Source organism: Cherax quadricarinatus, chromosome 37 (assembly GCF_038502225.1).
Source record: "Cherax quadricarinatus isolate ZL_2023a chromosome 37, ASM3850222v1, whole genome shotgun sequence".
Taxonomy (NCBI): domain Eukaryota; kingdom Metazoa; phylum Arthropoda; class Malacostraca; order Decapoda; family Parastacidae; genus Cherax; species Cherax quadricarinatus.
In genome coordinates, this window is record NC_091328.1 from 5,570,778 (window position 1) to 5,590,778 (window position 20,001).

General features: G+C 40.9%; 1 protein-coding gene across 2 annotated transcripts in view; it reads right to left on the reverse strand.

Moving 5' to 3' along the window:
- Positions 1–5,351: 5,351 nt before the first annotated feature.
- The window catches only part of LOC128701849 (uncharacterized), a 116,150-nt gene continuing 101,500 nt past the window's right edge, over positions 5,352–20,001 (reverse strand). For both annotated transcript variants that reach the window (XM_070091815.1, XM_070091814.1), the window contains exons 9-10: positions 12,048–12,146; positions 5,352–5,970 (exon numbers count right to left, since the gene is read on the reverse strand). In XM_070091815.1, coding sequence (XP_069947916.1) covers positions 5,892–5,970; positions 12,048–12,146 — 178 coding nt within the window. In that variant the 3' untranslated portion in view covers positions 5,352–5,891. The remainder of the gene's footprint in view (positions 5,971–12,047; positions 12,147–20,001) is intronic.

Below are 20,001 nucleotides of genomic sequence, written 5' to 3' on the forward strand. Positions count from 1 at the left end.
TCCCTTCCCTGTCTCTGTACCTGGTTCTCCCCCTCTCACTGGCTCTGTTACAAGTGTAGAGGTTCACCCCCCTCCTCGTACTGTACCATCCTCCCCTGTTCCCTCCCAGGTTTCTTCCTCTTCTGCCACCTCCCAGGTTTCTGCCTCTTCAGTCCCCTTCCACGCTTCTCCAGTTCCCTCCACCCTTTTGCCATCCCCTACCTTGGTACAGTCCATTACAGTTCCAATCTTTACTCATCCTCCCCCTACCATTTCCAATATTGTCTCCCATACGACGTCTCTGAATTCTGAAACACTTGAAGCAATCTCTGAATATATTGCAGAGACCAAACCATCAATGGACACTGATCTACCCTCCACTCCTTCTCTCTCCTCTACTCCATCTGTGCAACTCCTTTCTTCACAGCGCACAGTTCCTTCGCTCCTTGAACGTCTTCCACTGCCTCCGCATGTGGACTTTTCTAACCCCTCTAGTCCGTAGGAACCCTTACCTGCGGATTTCAGGTATCTTTATCATTGCCAATCATGGCCTATTTACAGTGGAATATACGTGGCCTCAGGGGTAATTGGGGTGAGCTTCAGATGTTACTCTCCCAGTTTTCCCCTGTTGGTGTTTGCTTACAGGAACCAAAATTACACTCTGCTGTTATCTCTCCCATCTCAGGCTATAATTTATTGTATTCATCAGATCCTTTTCCTGATGGGACCTTTAATGAAAGTGCCCTTCTTCTACGCACTGATATTCCGTACCATCAGCTATTTGTTCGTACTTCGCTGCATTACACAGCAGCCCGTATCCACTTGCATAGGTGGTATACGCTCTGTTCTTTATATCTCTCTCCTTCTCGGGCATTATCTATTCCGGATATTGCCTTTCTTGTTTCGTCATTACCGCCACCGATTCTGTTACTTGGTGATTTTAATGCCCACCATTTCCTCTGGGGGGGGGTCTCACTGTGATTCCCATGGCATTCAGTTAGAGGCTTTTCTTGCCACCTACCCCCTCCATGTTTTAAATACAGGTACTCACACCCATTTTGATCCTCGGACTCACACTCTCTCTTGCATCGATCTCTCACTCTGCTCTTCCTCCGCCGCATTAGACTTCACTTGGTCTGTTCTTCCGGACTTACATGATAGCGATCATTTCCCAATCATTCTTACTTCCCCTTCATATTCACCACCTCTTCGCATCCCACGCTGGCAATTTGATCAGGCAAATTGGAACCTTTACTCACACCTAACTGTTTTTAGAGAGGTTCCTTCTTCGTCCTCCATCGATGAGCTTTTACACCTCTTCTCGTCCTCCGTTTTAACCCCAACTTCTCATTCTATACCCCAGACTTCGGGCAGGCATTCTCAGAAATGCGTGCCTTGGTGGTCTCCTGCTTGTGCTCGTGCAGTACGTTTGAAACGCTCTGCATGGGGCAGGTACCAGTACAATAGAACCACAGAGAGACTTCTGGATTTTAAGCAGAAGCGTGCGATCGCTCGCCGTGTCATCCATGATGCTAAACGCACTTGCTGGCGAGATTATGTCTCCACCATTACCTCTGCTTCCTCTATGAGTGCAGTCTGGAAAAAAGTACAAAAACTGAGTGGTAAATATTCTCCTGACCCGGCTCCTGTTCTGCGGGTTGCCGGTGTTGATATAGCAAACCCACTAGATGATGTTGCCAATGAAATTGGCAATCATATGGTCCGTATTTCTCAGGGACTCCATCTATGCCCCTCGTTTCTTTCCTCAAAGTCTGCCAGAGAGTTAGCACCCTTGGACTTTTCTTCTCTCAGAGAAGAACAGTATAATGTGCCTTTTACACTTCAAGAACTGGAGGCAACACTCTCAGCTTGCCGAGCATCGGCAGCTGGGCCCGACGACATTCATATTCGTATGCTATAACATTTACTTCAGTCAGCCCTTGCAGTCCTATTACTCCTTTACAATCTTATTTGGTCACAAGGAGTTCTTCCACAGCTGTGGAAATCCGCCATTGTTCTCCCTTTCCGCAAACCAGGCACTACGGGACATGAAACCTCCCGCTATCGTCCCATTGCTCTTACCAGTGCAGTTTGCAAAGTGATGGAACGCCTAGTAAATAGACGTTTAGTGTGGTATTTAGAGACACACAACAGTCTCTCCACTCGTCAATATGGCTTTCGTAAGGGACGTTCTACCATAGACCCCTTACTACGCTTGGATACGTATGTTCGTAATGCCTTTGCGAATAACCACTCAGTTATTGCCATATTTTTTGACCTTGAGAAGGCATATGACACAACTTGGAGGTATAATATTTTAGCCCAAGCCCACTCCTTAGGCCTTCGAGGCAATCTACCATCCTTCCTTAAGAACTTTTTAACTGACAGGCATTTCCGTGTTCGGGTTAATAATGTGCTCTCCCCGGACTTTATCCAAGCTGAAGGTGTCCCCCAAGGATGTGTTCTGAGCACAATACTTTTTCTCCTTGCTATTAATGATTTGGCCTCTAGTCTTCCATCAAATATTTGGTCATCACTCTATGTTGATGACTTCGCTATTGCCTGTGCAGGCGCTGACTGTCACCTTATTACAGTTTCTCTCCAGCATGCAGTCGACCGTGTTTCCAATTGGGCCACCACACGTGGGTTTAAATTTTCCAGCACTAAAACCCACCAAATTACTTTCACTAGACGCTCTGTCATCTCCGATCATCCTTTGTACCTCTATGGCTCCCGTATCCCTGAACGTGATACAGTCAAGTTTCTGGGCCTCCTCTTTGATCGTAGGTTATCCTGGAAACCTCACATTACCTCTCTGAAGGCAACTTGTCACAGCCGGCTGAACCTTCTTAAAACCCTTGCTCATCTTTCATGGGGAGCTGATCGTCGAACCCTCCTTCGCCCACATTCCACCCTTATTTTATCGAAACTTGATTATGGTGACCAGATCTATTCAGCGGCATCTCCTGCTACTCTCTCTAGCCTTAACCCCATTCATCACCAAGGATTACATTTATGCCTTGGTGCTTTTCGCTCTTCCCCTGTCGAGAGCCTCTATGCAGAAGCGAACGTTCCATCCTTATCCGATCGCCGTGATGCCCATTGCCTTCGCTACTATGTACGCTCTCATGATCTCCGCAATCCTTCCATTTATAGAATGGTCACTGATATTAGTAGACATTCTTTATTTGTTCGCCGCCCCTGTTTACTCCGTCCCTTCTCTCTTCGCCTTCATTCGCTCTTGTCTTCTCTTCAATTACCACCTTTCTATGTACATGTAGCATCTCACTTTTCCCTACCCCCCTGGGAAGTTTCAGCTGTTCTAGTCTGTTCTTTGTCTCTCCCTTGCTCGAAAGCCCAACTGTCTACGGTCGCTTCCCGCTCTGTTTTTCTTAACCACTTTCACTCTCATTCTCATGCCATTGTTGTGTACACAGATGGCTCTAAGTCTTCTGACGGCGTAGGATTCACAGCAGTGTTTCCGGACAGCGTTGTACAAGGGCATTTACTATCTTCGGCTAGTATTTTTACTGCTGAATTGTATGCCATCCTTACAGCACTTATCCGTATTGCATCTATGCCTGTGTCATCATTTGTGGTTGTCTCAGACTCCCTTAGTGCTTTACAGGCTATACAAAAATTTGATACACCTCACCCCTTAGTCCTCCGTATCCAACTTTGGCTACGCCGCATCTTTACTAAGCATAAAGATATTGTTTTTTGTTGGGTCCCTGGTCATGTTGACGTACAGGGCAATGAACAGGCAGACACTGCTGCGCGGTCAGCAGTACATGACCTACCAGTTTCTTATAGAGGTATTCCATGTACGGACTATTTTGCTGTAATATCTTCCCACCTTCACACCCGTTGGCAACAACGTTGGTCTACTATGCTCGGCAACAAACTTCAATCTATTAAACCGAGTATAGGTTACTGGCCGTCTTCTTATCACCAGTGTCGAGGTTGGGAGACTACTCTCTCCCGTCTTCGCATTGGCCATACTCGTCTTACTCATGGATATCTCATGGAGAGGCGTCTTTCTCCTCTCTGTGAGAATTGCCAAGCTCCATTATCAGTCAGCCACATTCTGTTGGACTGCCCACTTTATCAACGAGCACGCAGAATTTACCTCTGTCGTCGTCTTCGCCCTGCTGCTCTCTCTTTACCTTCCCTTCTCGCTGATGGACCCACCTTTCATCCGGACTCTCTCATTGACTTTTTGACAACGACTGACTTACTTCACAAATTCTGATACTTTCAGCCCTTTCTACTTGTATCTCTTGCTACCCTCTACCCCCGTACTATCCCCTGCCCCGCTGTTTTCTGTAACCTGCTGATCATCCCCCCTCCCTTCTGCCATCCAATTCCCTTGCTTCCTTCCCTACCCTGCAGCGCTGTATAGCCCTTGTGGCTTAGCGCTTCTTTTCGATTATAATAATAATAATCACAAATTCTGATACCTTCAGCCCTTTCTACTTCAATCTCTTGCTACCCTCTACCCCCGTACTATCCCCTGCCCCGCTGTTTTCTGTAACCTACTGATCATCCCTCCTCCCTTCTGCCATCCAATACCCTCGCTTCCTTCCCTACCCTGCAGCACTGTATAGCCCTTGTGGCTTAGCGCTTCTTTTTGATTATAATAATAATCCATAACAAACTTCATTCTGTTAAATCAAGTATAGGTTTCTGGCCGTCTTCTTGTCATCAGTGTCGAGGTTGGGAGACTACTCTCTCTCCCATCTTCGCATCGGCCACACTCGTCTTGCAGGTATCTCATGGAGAGGCGCCCTGTTCCTCTCTGTGAGAATTGTCAAGTTCCAGTATCTGTTAGCCACATTCTGTTGAACTGCACGCAGAATTTACCTCCAACATTATCTCCGCTCTGCTGACCTTTCTTTACCTTCTCTCCTTGCTGATGGACCCTCCTTTAATCCAGACACACACTGACTTTTTGACATCTGATTTACTACACACACACTGATGATGATGTGTCTAGCACTCTCCTCAGTCCTTTCTACCTTAATCTCTAGCTACCCTCTACCACTGCACTCCATAACTTAATAATCATCCCTCTCCCTCTTGCTACCCATTACCCCTGCATCCTTTCCTGCCCTGCTGCATTGTATAACCCTTGTTGTTGAGTGCTTCTTTTTTATTATAATAATTTTATTATTTTATCTATCATAAGTCTCACCTTTATCCAGCTTAAACTTTCAACAGCCATGAAATGCAAAATAAAAGTGGGTTTTACATTTTAAACATTTTGCTTTTTCTAATTTGTTAAACCAAAGAAACTCGAGCATATAATTTTTATTGCACTTTGTCTTCCATATATGCAACAATATAATGGTGACAATTAATAAAAGCCTTCCTAATTTTAATATTACTATTTTATATTTCAAGTCACTATAACAAATTAAATATTACTGCACTATATACATAGAAAATGCTGCAAAAATATGTAATTGCACATCCTCAAAAAATGCTTAGTAAAACTTAGCTTATTAATCTGTACATTAAATTTTATATACAATATATATCTGAAAGCATAACTTGAGGCGTAATTGTGAAGCGAGTAATTTATGCAGCACTCTCACTCCCTTTACATATGGCAACTACATACAGATGCAAGTTAAATTCTTTACTTTGCAGATGGCACAAAGACCTGTACGTTAACTTGTGGAATGTAATTTGTCAAACGTTACCCAAACAAAAAAAAAAAAAAAAAAAGTACCCAATAGCCATACATCATACTCTCCAGAGAATCTTTCAGATATCCTTAACAAAAACATGATGTACTATATTGTATCAAAATTTCCCAGTAATTTCACAAATCAATGCCTGCAACTCAATATACAATAAATACTTCAAATATACAAGAGATACATGAACTTTGAGTAAAACAATATATTTCATCTCACAGTCATGGAATAGGCTCGTCTTTTGCTAAGATTGCTCTTCTTCTCTCTGATCATCATATCAAAGTCTGCCCTGAAATATAAAAATATTAACCATGTTAAGAATATAAAAATCTAAAGAATTATAAACTGAGTGAGTGACTTGTACCAAAACTCTTCAGTAACATAATGGAATCTTAGTTTTAAGTATGAACTGGGAATTAATGCTACAACACACACTTTACTTATAATATGCAAATATGGAAACTTTCAAGATACAAATTATGCATTAGTTAACTTTCTTGTGTGTTCTTAACAGTAGGTTGTATTCATTTATTACCTACAATTATGTCTGTTTTCGCAGCGCTGTATAGCCCTTGTGGCTTAGCGCTTCTTTTTGATTATAATAATGTCTGTTTTCAATTTGTACCTCAAATTTTTACAGCTTTAGATTTTAATTTCTGTAATGATGTACGTATTTCTATTATCAATATTGCCACCCCTCCTCTTTCTTACTGTCTTCTCTGCACAGTAGTTACTCTCAAATTCTACTGCCTCTAGGTCATATCCCAGTTTGGTTTCAGTCAAATACTATGTTAGGTTTCTCATGTATAATGTCCCTCAAGTATATTTGAAATACATACTACATCTCAGTTTTATGTAAAAATTTTGTAACTTTCTCTGATTTCCTGTTTGTCATCCTAGGAAAAAATGGAGAGAGGGGGTAAAAAAAAATAAGCTTTGTGTGCAAGGGTCTTGGACATCCAGCAGGCATGTATGTGAGAGAGAGAGAGAGGAGTGAATGGAGAATAATGGTTTTTGGGACATGACAAGCTGTTGAGTGTAAGCAGGGTAATATTTTGTTAAGGGATTCAGGGAACTTTGTTAGAGAGACTCGAGTCCTGGAGGTGGAAAGTACAATGACTGCACTTTAAAGGAGGGGTTTGGGATATTGGCTGTTTGGAGTGACATCTAAACTGCCATATCTGGGCACCTCTGCAAAGACAGTAATTGTGTGTGAATGATGGTGAAAGTTTCGTTTTTGGATCATCCTGCCTCGGTGGGAGACGGCTGACAGAGTACACTTTCTATCTAGTTATAGCCTGGTTGCTCTGTAGCAAGTTTCCTCCTCTCAATTTTTGCATCAATTAGCTACTCTCAGTAACTATTTTATATTTGTATTTCTTCATATCAATATTAGCAAACTACATCACTGCACCCTTCCAGTTTACATCAGACTCTCTAGTAATTCATGTTTTGCTTAAACAAGTGTTCCTCCTATTGGCTTGTTCTAATCTATAAATTTTCTGATTTCATAGGAAAGAAGGAATACTGTAGCAGGCCTACTGACCCATGCAAAGCAGGTCCATGTCACCCCCTGGCTTAGACCAATGATCCACCTAGTCAGGTCACTTCCACTTAAGGAAGGAGCATGGCATCAGACCTAGTAGCACAAACTAGTCAGGTCCAACTCGCATCCACCCACACCCACTCATCTGTTATGTGCTCTTGACTGTTGAAGTAATCTAAAGCATTTTATGATCTTTAACTTCCTTTCTCTCTTTTTGCATGAGGTATATAGTATACTTGTGTTAACATTAGCTGTGTATATTTACTTGTAGCTACAGGAGTAATCGAGTGCCTGGCTATGTATTTCCTCGTGTTCGAAGCACTAAAACACCTTGGAACACATTTAATATCATAAGAGTAGTGTACAACCTTAAAAATTTTAAATGAAAACTGAAAAATAATCATAATTTTGCATCAACATATTGTAAACTGTAAATATCGCTGGTGCATTTATGCCAGTGTTACTGAGTGGTTATTTTTCACTAACTTCAACATGCCATAAAATCTTTATCTTTAAGTTTTCATCAAAGTCCACTCATTTTAGTCTTATTCAGTTCATAAAAAAAAAGTACTTCTTCAATCTGTAAGAAAAAGATTATACAGTGGAACCTTGACTTATGAGTTTAATCTGTTCCGTGACCTAGCTCTTAACTCAAGTTACTCGTATATCAAATCAATTTTCCTCATTTAAGTTAACTGACAAGCCATTAATCTGTTCCTGCACTCTGGAGACGACAAAAATACTTGAATATGACACTAATATCAACTGTATGGCTAATTTATCTATCACAATTCATCTAACATGACTTAATAAACAATATAATTAATGCAGAAACATGACATATACTCTAGAATGAATAAAATAGGCCATAATATGGTGGCAGAGGCAGAAGTGTCTGTCATTTCCTGTCTAACTAGACTTTAATATCTTCCCATGCACTAATTGTAAGAGAAAACAGAGTATTTGTGAGGCTAATTGCAGAAATATATATAAAAACAAAAATCATAATGCACTACAGAATGTAAAGAAATGTTAAACTGTTTATATAAAGTGTATATGTATGTAGACACTTGGAGCAGAGATGGTGGGGGAGGTTGAGGCTGCATCATCATATGTCAGTGGTCCTGTAAACCAACAACAACATTGTTTTGTTTGATTGCTGAACTTAACTGATACAATTTTTGTTTTGTTTAATCACTGAACATAACTGATACAGCTTTAGTATCTACATATCGTAGATGCACTAAGCTGGCATTGCCTGGCTAAGTCCATCGAAATTATCGTCTTTTTCTTTTCAGCACTGTCCTTTGCCCTTATTTTCTTAGGACTAATGGTTAGAAAAAAGAAATTTGGCCAAACGATTGTAAAAAAAAATGCAAGCAAGCATGAGAGAACTGCTCCTACAGCGATGTAAATACGTGTACTGCTTGCCATATGTTTTGGCATCAGCTGCGCCAACTAGCGGCAGCATTCTGAATTATTATACGTACGTATTATTATTATTATTATTAATTTAGGGAACTGAAGCTCTATTGACTCACGAAATCGTAATGACACGATTGCAAACAAACCATACCACAGGCGGGATTTGAACCCGCGGTCAGAGTCTCAAAACTCCAGACCTTCGCGTTAGCCACTGGACCAGCTAGCCACAATAAGATTCATCCAACTAGGTATATTTCTACACCATAGGAAGGTTAGCATAGGCACCACGCTAGCTGGAGATTCGTCTGTAAAAACTTGCATTTGTGGTCACAGTGGTGCCTATGCTAACCTTCCTATGGTGTAGAAATATACCTAGTTGGACGAATCTTATTGTGGCTAGCTGGTCCAGTGGCTAGAGTCTGGAGTTTTGAGACTCTGACCGCTGGTTCAAATCACGCCCATGGTATGGTTTGAAGCTCTATTGTTATAATAATAATAATAATATTAATTTAGGTAACTGGACCATAGATCCAATTCCCTAGCTCAAGAGCCCCTCACCAGCGTCAAGGAACCTTGACGCTGGTGAGGGGCTCCTGATCTAGGGAATTGGATCTGTGCTCTTAGTTACCTAAATTACTAATAATAATAATTACTACTAATAATAATTAGTATTATTATAATAACGAACGCAGCCAACTCAGTACACTGTTTACCTCGCTGTGGGAGCAGTTGTCTCATGCTTTGCTTACATTTTTTACAATCATTTGGCCAAATTTCATTTTTTCTAAGCATGGGTCCTAAGAAAGTAAGTGTAAAGGACAATGCTGAGAAGAAAAAGAGATTGATTTCCATGGAATTAAAGCATGAAATTATAGATAAACAAGTGAGGTGTCCAGGTTTTGTGTCGATGGGGAAGCAGGGGGAGCTGGCTCGTAACTCAGAGCAAAAAATCGACCCAGGGATGGCTCATATCTCAAAAAACTCATACGTTGGGACACTCGTAAGTCTAGGTTCCACTGTATTTTTTAAAATCTTGCTCACAGACAGGAATTACATTTCTGGGTATGCCGCAGTTTAAAAGTTAAGAAGTACAGGCGACCCCTGAACAACATGGGTTTGAATTTAACACGTCCACTTATAGGAGGATTTTTTCAATAAATACATATACTGAAAATTTTGGGGGAAGATTTGAGACACTTGAAAAAACTCACAGACAAACTGTGTAGGCTAAATAAATAAATAAATAAATAAATAAATAAATAAATAAAAATATATATATATATATATATATATATATATATATATATATATATATATATATATATATATATATATATATATATATATATATATATATATATTTTTTTTTTTTTTTTTTTTTTCAACAAGTCGGCCATCTCCCACCGAGGCAGGGTGACCCAAAAAAAAAGAAAGAAAATCCCCAAAAAGAAAATACTTTCATCATCATTCAACACTTTCACCACACTCACACATTATCACTGCTTTTGCAGAGGTGCTCAGAATACAACAGTTTAGAAGCATATACGTATAGAGATACACAACATATCCCTCCAAACTGCCAATATCCCAAACCCCTCCTTTAAAGTGCAGGCATTGTACTTCCCATTTCCAGGACTCAAGTCCGACTATATGAAAATATATATGAATATATATATATTATATATATATATATATATATATATTATATATATATATATATATATATATATATATATATATATATCTATATATATATATATATATAAATTAAGACTGTTAGGTATATCATGAATACATAAAATATATGTAGATACTAGTCTATTTTATCAGACTCTGCTTTACAATCTAGCTATTACTCACTTGATATATGATAGTGTAAACATGTTATCAGGCTTTTATATGTATTTGAAAGTGAAAAAAGGATGTTTCACTTTACAGAGATTTTCACTGCACAGCAATAGCCTGGAACCTAACCTGCTGTATAAGCACATCCCTCCTATTCACCTCCTGTTGCTACTACAGTGAGCTCAAGTGTTGCAGATTATCTGCTTAAAACCCTGTGTGATGCTAACCATCTCCACATGAGCTTCTGCCGACCAAGACGCAGCAGACAAGTTCCCAGACGCCATTAAGAAAATCAATGAGGAGAAAGAATATCTGCCTGAACAGATATACCTGTAAATGTGAATTTCTTTTTCACATTATCTTTTCATTTTTGATGTCTAATGTTAGTAATATGTATAACATCTACTGTGTTTTGTATCACACAAGACAATATTGATGTAGGTACTGACAGACAGATGATTCATCTTGTAAACACACACACTTACAGTATTAATAAATACAGTACAGTAAACACATTTTTTTCTTCCTTGTGATTTTCTTAACATCTTTTCTCTAACTTACTTTATCGTAAGAATACAGTACATAATACACATAACATACAAAATGTGTTAATCAACTATGTTATCGGTAAGACTTTTTGTCCACAGTAGGCTATTAGTAGTCAAGTTTTTTGGGGTCAAAAGTTATACACGGATTTTTGACTGCGTGGGGAATCAGCACCCCTACCCTCGATAAATTAGACACATGTGCAACTCTTGGGTATCTTTATTGAGGAAACGTTTCGCCACACAGTGGCTTCATCAGTCCATACAAAGGAGAATCTTGAAGAACAGGAGGAGAATGAGGTAATCAGTCCCTCAACCTTGAGTCGATGTGGTCAGTCCATCAATCTTGAATAGAATACGGCATACGGTTCTCTGAACCATTCATCTACAAACCTGTCAGACACTGCAACTTCTTGGGATCTTAATACTTGGGAATTCTTCGCTTGCCTAATTCTTGGGCACGACCTACTTCAACATTGAACAAATGTTACACGACCTATGACTTCTGCACCTCTCCTGCCAACGGTTTATAAGCTCCTTCTCAGCACGTATGCCGTATTCTATTCAAGATTGATGGACTGACCACATCGACTCAAGGTTGAGGGACTGATTACCTCATTCTCCTCCTGTTCTTCAAGATTCTCCTTTGTATGGACTGATGAAGCCACTGTGTGGCAAAACGTTTCCTCAATAAAGATACCCAAGAGTTGCACATGTGTCTAATTTATCAACATGTCGGTTCTCTGAACCATTCATCTACACCCCTACCCTCAACGCTGTTCAAGGGTCAACTGTATTAATAAAAATTTAAATATAATTTACTGTAATTTATTACTGTGTTGGCATTACATAGGGATCGTGTAGCACCTGGGGGAAATGGATGACAGATTCAATCCAACGGCCCTTCAAAGAGCCCCCTCACTAGCATAAAAGAACCTTCCTTGTAGAGACTGTATTGGTTAAAGTTATGTATGTATGTATGGCAGGATTACAAAGAATACTTACTGCTTAACTGCATCTGGTATGTTTAACTGATCTAATGGAACCATTTGTGCAAGCTGTGTTAAGTTTTCAACAAAGCTTAACTTCCGGTAGAACTTGGAACTGCAAAAAGAAAAAGAAAATACATTTGTTTAGAGAATTATGGGTGAGTACATAACTGATTACTTTCAACCTAAAAGAACACTAAATCAGCATATCTCAAACAATACAGTATGACCCCACATAACACTGAGCTGCCTGCTTTCATCAAATACCAAATACTAGTCATGGATGACAGGGCAGCAATGATCAAAGTCTCAGACTGGTGGGTCATTTGGCTATTGTAATTCAGAAATACATACCCAAAGATTAGCCTATAATAAAGGTTCATGAAGGCAACTTGAGGATTTGACTAATGTATGTTCCATTCAGGATACTGATGGGAACCTTAAAGCAAGAAGGTTGACCTATGTATTACATCCAGAATATACAAACATTTCATGTATGCATGAATCCAGGCTGTGTAGGCATGGTGAAAATAAAATTTTGCAGGTCATTGTAACCAGTGACAGGATGGGGGGAAAAAATAACTGGCCCATGGCAGGCGTACGGTACTGAAGTACCGAATTCAGGGTCACAGTGTATCATATACAAGAAAAACAGGATTAGTAAACTAACATGGACTTGCAGCAAAGATGTCTGTAAAGAAGTCATAGAGTTTAGTATGGGTTAAGTCTATTGAAAATGTGCTTAAATATAACTTCAGTTATTATGCTACACATTATAATCAAATAAGACACACACATGGCTAATAAAGCAAGCAGTTAGTACAAAAGACTGGTTAAAGCTCATACCGAGCGCAACAATTTAGTGATTGTCTACATCAAAGGCTTGCCCTTTAGTGGGTTTACTATTCACAGTGCAACTTTTAGAAGTTTCCCTTCACTCAAAAGTATTTCAGCTCATTCCTCAGCAAGAAAATAAGTCTATTTAATGTTACGTAAAAAAAAAAATTATATATACATACAGTGGACTCTCATTTTTCGTAAGCATTGGAATTCGTAATTTTTGCTAATCGTAACTTTTTTTTTCATCAAAATATTGACTCACAAATCGTCGTTCGTCCCAGACGCATACGAGCGGCTCCACACACCATTCACAGTCAGTGTGCCATTGTTTATCAGCGAGTGAGCACGATCCCACTCGTTCATACAATACATTTCATAATATTCCATTCGTTTCAGTGCTTACAACTGCTAAATAAGCCACCATGGGCCCAAAGAAAGCTAGTGCCAGCCCTTTGGCAAAAAAAAGCGACCAACACGATAGAATTAAAGAAAAAGATTGTAGAAAAATACGAAAGTGGTGGTGGTAGTGGTTGTGATGGTGGCAGAGATGGCAGGAGAGGGTGGTAGTGGTTGTGATGGTGGTAGTGGTTGTGATGGTGGTAGAGGGTGGTTGTGATGGTGGTAGAGGGTGGTCGTGATGGTGGTAGAGGGTGGTTGTGATGGTGGTAGGAAAGATTTGTGAAATGTGGAGTAGGATGGAAAGATTTGTGGAGGGACATCACCCTAACAGCTGTTGCAAGCCATGTTGGCAACATGTACAATGTAATAATGTTGGTAGAATTACCGACAATATGTAAAGTAAAAGGACACAAGTGCAACTAATATTTTTATTATTTGTTATCACACTGGCCGATTCCCACCAAGGCAGGGTGGCCCGAAAAAGAAAAACTTTCACCATCATTCACTCCATCACTGTCTTGCCAGAAGGGTGCTTTACACTACAGTTTTTAAACTGCAACATTAACACCCCTCCTTCAGAGTGCAGGCACTGTACTTCCCATCTCCAGGACTCATGTCCGGCCTGCCGGTTTCCCTGAACCCCTTCATGAATGTTACTTTGCTTACACTCCAACAGCACATCAAGTATTAAAAACCATTTGTCTCCATTCACTAAATGGTTTTTAATACTTGACGTGCTGTTGGAATGTAAGCTAATGATACTAATGTGACATTTTATTGTGGCAACGTTTCGCTCTCCAGGAGCTTTATCAAGCCATTACAAACAATACATGGACACAGAGGGTATATAAAGGCTCAGAGTGAGGTGCAATACATGTGAGGTACCATTTCGATGTTCACTAGTGGTAGTAGTAGTGACAAAAGTTGTAGTAGTAATACAATATGGTAGAGTAATTAATTCGTGCATGAGTAAAAGGATATAAAAGCTATTACTTGGGTAACATAAAAATAGGTTGACAAATATAGACTGGAAAGAGGCAGCTTGTTTCAGTGTTCACTCTCTGTAATGTGCTTTGTGTAGTATAACAGGAGAGACTATGTGATGGCAGGGTTTACTGTTTTCAGGAGGATTCTTGCTAAGACTTCAGAGATGGTGAAGCTGCCGTTGTTTTGTTTAATTGTATTTGAAACAGCGATCAGTGCTGATTCGAGGCACTTGCGTCTGCAGAAATTAGTTTCTTTGATCACTAATTGGGCGTCTCTGAATTTCATGAGATGATTGATGGAATTATGGTGTTGTACACAGGCGTTGTTCAAGTTATCGTTCCTACATGCGTAAATGTGTTCATTGAGGCGGGTGTCGAGGTTTCTTGCTGTTTCACCTACGTAAATCTTGTCACAGCCTCCACAGGTTATAGTGTAAACTCCTGCATTGACTGGTTCGTGGTGCTTGGATTTTGTCCTGGTTAGATCCTTTATTGAAGTGCTAGAAGCGATGGCGACTCTGGTGTTAGCTTGTGAAAGTACTTTTGAAACGTTCAGTGCAACCTGGCTGTTGGGAAGAATTATAACTTTGTTGGGAGTGGTGTTGGTGCATGGAGAATTAATGATCTGAAGAGCTCTTTTCTTGCAGTCTTTGATGAAAAAAGAAGGAAAATGTAACTCAGTGAATGTATATACATTCTTCGTCAAGAAACTCAGGACTACAAATTCGGTATGCTCTTAGGAAAAACCCGATGATGATGCCTCTTTTGGTCTTGGTATCTTGACTGGAATAGAAGTGTGCGAGATCATTTTTATTGGTGGATTTCCGATATACTTGAAATCTTAGGCTGTTGTCTATTTTGTGAATGATGACGTCGAGGAAAGGTAGCTTGTCATTGGACTCTTCTTCTAGTGTAAACTGGATCGCCGGTTCAACTGCGTTGAGCCTTGCCTGAAGATTCTGTACATCAAAACGTTTGGGAGTTATTACGAGGACGTCGTCCACGTAACGTAACCAAGTGATGCTTGAAGGGATGATGTTGGCGAAGTGTTAGGTGTTCCATGTATAAGTTGGCTAGGACGGCACTGATGGGGGACCCCATTCCCATGCCGTAGGTTTGTTGGTAGAGCTTGTTATTGAAAGAAAAACAGTTGAAATTAACACAGAGTTCAATCAAGTCAACAAAATCTCCGGGAGGTAGAGGAAGATTAAGGTCCTGATTGACTTTACGTCGTAGAACCTCGATGGCTTTTTAGGTAGGTACTTTTGTGAAGAGGGAAGTCACATCCAAACTGCTTAGTTTCTTGTTACGGATAGAGAGGTTTCGGATGCGGTTGAGAAGGTCGCCCGAGTGTTTAAGATGAGCGGGGCTGATGGTTCCCAGAAGGCAGGAAAGATGTTTGGCAAGAACTCTGGCTAGTTTGTGTGGAGCACTGCCTATTCCTGACGTGATTGGTCTGAGAGGAATATTGTGTTTATGGGTCTTGGGTAAACTATACATGTGTGCTGGTTTAGGGTTGCTTGGTAACAAGTTCAGAAGTTTCTTCCCTTCTCTAGTGCGTTTGAGTATTTGTCTGGTTTTGTATAGAAAATCTTTGGTGAGCGTCTCCCACTGTTGATTGCTGATGGGTTCGTATGTAGATTGATCATTCAAAAGGTCCATCATTTTAGTGTTGTAGTCATTGGTGTTGAGTATGACGACTCCACCTCCTTTGTCGGCGGTGGTGACGATAATGTTGGGGTCGTTGGCGAGGTTCTTAAGGGCAGTGATGTATCGTCTAGGAAGATTAGAAGAAGGTTCACATAAAGCTGCATTGAGAAGGCCCTGTATATAACCCTTCTGGAAGTTGCTGTCACTGTGTCTATGGTTCCTGGTAACTAGATTGAGTTGATAGTTAGGTTTGCGTATGTTGGTGGTAAATTTGAGTCCCAGACTCAGTGCTTGTTTCTCGTAGTCGGTTAAGGTGCGTGACGATAAGTTGTTATCAGGGATTCGTGTCCCATTTCCTTCCATCGACTGTTAGTGCATAGGTACTGAAGTTTGCGATTGAGTTTGATCTTCTGTTGGAGGTTAGTTGTGGTGACTGTGCTGAGAATGTGCTCAGCAGTGTGTTGGTCAATCTGAAGATTGGCCCTCATATTCCTTGCAGTTTCAAAGGTTTCCTCTCCATCCGTAACAAGAAACTAAGCAGTTTGGATGTGACTTCCCTCTTCACAAAAGTGCCTATCAAAAAAGCCATCGAAGTTCTACGACGTAAGTCAATCAGGACCTTAATCTTCCTCTACCTCCCGGAGATTTTGTTGACTTGATTGAACTCTGTGTTAATTTCAACTGTTTTTCTTTCAATAACAAGCTCTACAAACAAACCTACGGCATGGGAATGGGGTCCCCCATCAGTGCCGTCCTAGCCAACTTATACATGGAACACCTAACACTTCGCCAACATCATCCCTTCAAGCGTCACTTGGTTACGTTACGTGGACGACGTCCTCGTAATAACTCCCAAACGTTTTGATGTACGGAATCTTCAGGCAAGGCTCAACGCAGTTGAACCAGCGATCCAGTTTACACTAGAAGAAGAGTCCAATGACAAGCTACCTTTCCTCGACGTCCTCATTCACAAAGTAGACAACAACCTAAGATTTCAAGTTTATCGGAAACCCACCAATAAAAATCTCGCACACTTCTATTCCAGTCAAGATACCAAGACAAAAAAAGGCATCATCATCGGGTTTTTCCTAAGAGCATACCGAATTTGTAGTCCTGAGTTTCTTGACGAAGAATGTACATACATTCACCAAACATTCACCGAGTTACATTTTCCTTCTTTTTTCATCAAAGACTCCAAGAAAAGAGCTCTTCAGATCATTAATTCTCCACGTACCAACACCACTCCCAACAAAGTTATAATTCTTCCCAACAGCCAGGTTGCACTGAACGTTTCAAAAGTACTTTCACAAGCTAACACCAGAGTCGCCATCGCTTCTAGCACTTCAATAAAGGTTCTAACCAGGACAAAATCCAAGCACCACGAACCAGTCAATGCAGGAGTTTACACTATACCCTGTGGAGGCTGTGACAAGATTTACGTAGGTGAAACAGCAAGACATCCGCCTCGATGAACACATTTACGCATGTAGGAACAGTAACTTGAACAACGCCTGTGTACAACACCGTAATTCCACCAATCATCTCATGAAATTCAGAGACGCCCAATTAGTGATCAAAGAAACTAATTTCTGCAGACGCAAGTGCCTCGAATCAGCACTGATCGCCGTTTCGAATACAATTAACCCTTTCAGGGTCCGTCCCGTAGATCTACGGCTTCACGTTGAGTGTCCAAACCGTAGATCTATGCCAAAATTCTAGCTCCATCAAATTTAGCGCGAAAACGCTCATAGGCCTACATGTGAGAGAACGGGTCTGCGTGGTGGGTGTGCGCCATAAACAAAAAATCTAGGCGGCCGCATAGCATTGTGGGAACGCCGGCTCAGTTACCCTTGTTCACCATGCCTCGTTGTAAGTCAGCTCTCACTCCCCGGAAAACTGGGACTCTCCTCTTCCTATCTGATAGTTCTGACAGTGATGGAAGTGGAAATGAAGACGAATTCTACGGCTTTGATCAGTTAGTGACCGAAAAGAATGACCAGGATATCGATAATAGTGCAGAAAACCCTGACGATCCTCAACCTTCTACCTCTGGTGTGGACACTCGTGACTCACGGTCGGTTGTTCCTCAATGCAAGAGAAAACTAATATTTTTGCATGGCCAGGCCTCTGACTTCAGTAATGATGATGATAGTGACGTGGATTGTGATTTTATTGCGCTCGACGATCATTCGAGTAGTGATAGTGAGGAATCATATTCACCAGTGAAGCGTCGGTATGTTCGCCACCGCATGTGCTCGGGTAGTGTACCCTATGCTGTGCCCAGGGGGCGGAGTACATCCCGGAGTACATCCCGGAGCACATCCCGTGGCCCTACACCAGTTTTAGGTAGTGATAGTGAGGATGATGTGGCTACACTTGGCATGGATAGACCACAGGCATCAGTGGATGGTGTTAGTGGTGGCACCGCCATGCGTGACTCACCAGCCCACGCTGGGACCCACGCTGCTGACTCGTCAGTTCAAGGACAAAGCGGAGCGTCAGCCACCAGCCCACCACAACCACAACCAGCCTATGATGTCCAGTATCCACCAGCAAACCGTATGTGGGATTGGCAGCAAAATCCCAATTTTGTTCCCAAGCCTCACCACTTTGATGACTCTCAAAGTGAAATTCTACCTACTTGTCCCCTTGGAACCACGGCCAATGAACTGGAATTCTTTGAATTATTCTTTGACCAGCCATTGATGGAAACTATTGTCAGGGAAAGTAATAAGTATTTTGAGTACACCATGGCAAATACGATCTTATCACCACAGTCAAGACTACACAGGTGGAAAGAGACGACTGTTGCAGAAATGTATTTGCTTTTTGCAACAATAATGCTTATGCCTCATGTGTATAAGCATAATATAAAAGCATACTGGTCCACAGATCGGCTAATTTCTACCCCGGTCTTCAGTGAAATCATACCAGTGAACAGGCATACATTATATACCGATAACTGGTACACAAGCCCATTACTCATTGATTTCATGCGAGTGAACAAGACAGATGTGTGTGGCACAGTGCGTTCTAATCGTAAACATATGCCCAGGCTCAATGCAGGTGCTCGTGGTGATGACGTGCAGGTGTTTACTGCCAATGACATCATGGCATTACGGTGGCATGACAAACGAGATGTCACATTGTTGACAACCATTCACCGTCATGAAATGCAAGACAGTGGCAAAGTTGATCGAGTGACTAATGAACGTATTCGAAAACCAGTGACAGTGATTGATTATACACAAAACATGCGCTTGGTTGACAAATGTGACATGCAGATTGGTTTTGTTGACTGTGTTCGTAAGAGTTACAAGTGGTACATGAAACTTTTCTTCCATCTCATGGACATTTCAATGCTCAATGCATATAATATGTACCAAATAAAGACTGGCAACAGACCACCGTATGGTGAATTTTGTTTGTCTGTTGTCAGACAACTCATAATGAAGTACCAGGTAACAACACCTGCTATACAACACGGTCCTCGAATTCCTCAGGATATACCCAAGCGTTTGAGGAGGGAAGGTGATCATTTCATAATACAACTTCCTTCAACTCAGAAGAAATTTGCTCAGAAGAGATGCATCGTCTGTGCACAAACAAAAAGATGGCAACAAAGACGCAAAGACACTCGGTTTATGTGTGAGGAATGTAAGGTGCCTCTGTGCATGGTGCCTTGTTTCAAGGAGTTCCACAAGCTCCAGCAGTTCTAAAACCATGTCCAGTGATTGTAAATATGTAAATATATGATAGAACATTAGTATTATACAAGATTTGTGCATGTTTATTGTAATAAACAACAGTGGTAAACAATAATATGATAACTTTAGTGCGGTTATTGTGTTCAATACAGTGAGTTTATATATATACATTATATACAGTATTGGTCTCTCAGGCCCCAAATGTTAGTAGGAATAGGAAAAAATTGGTAAAGAAAAGAAAAAAATGTAAAAACCGCAAAATAATGTAATGCTTGTACAGTGGACCCCCGCATACCGATGGCATCACATAACGATTAATCCGCATACCTCTTGCTTTAATCGCAAAAATTTTGCCTCGCATACCGCTTAAAAACCCGCTCACCGATTT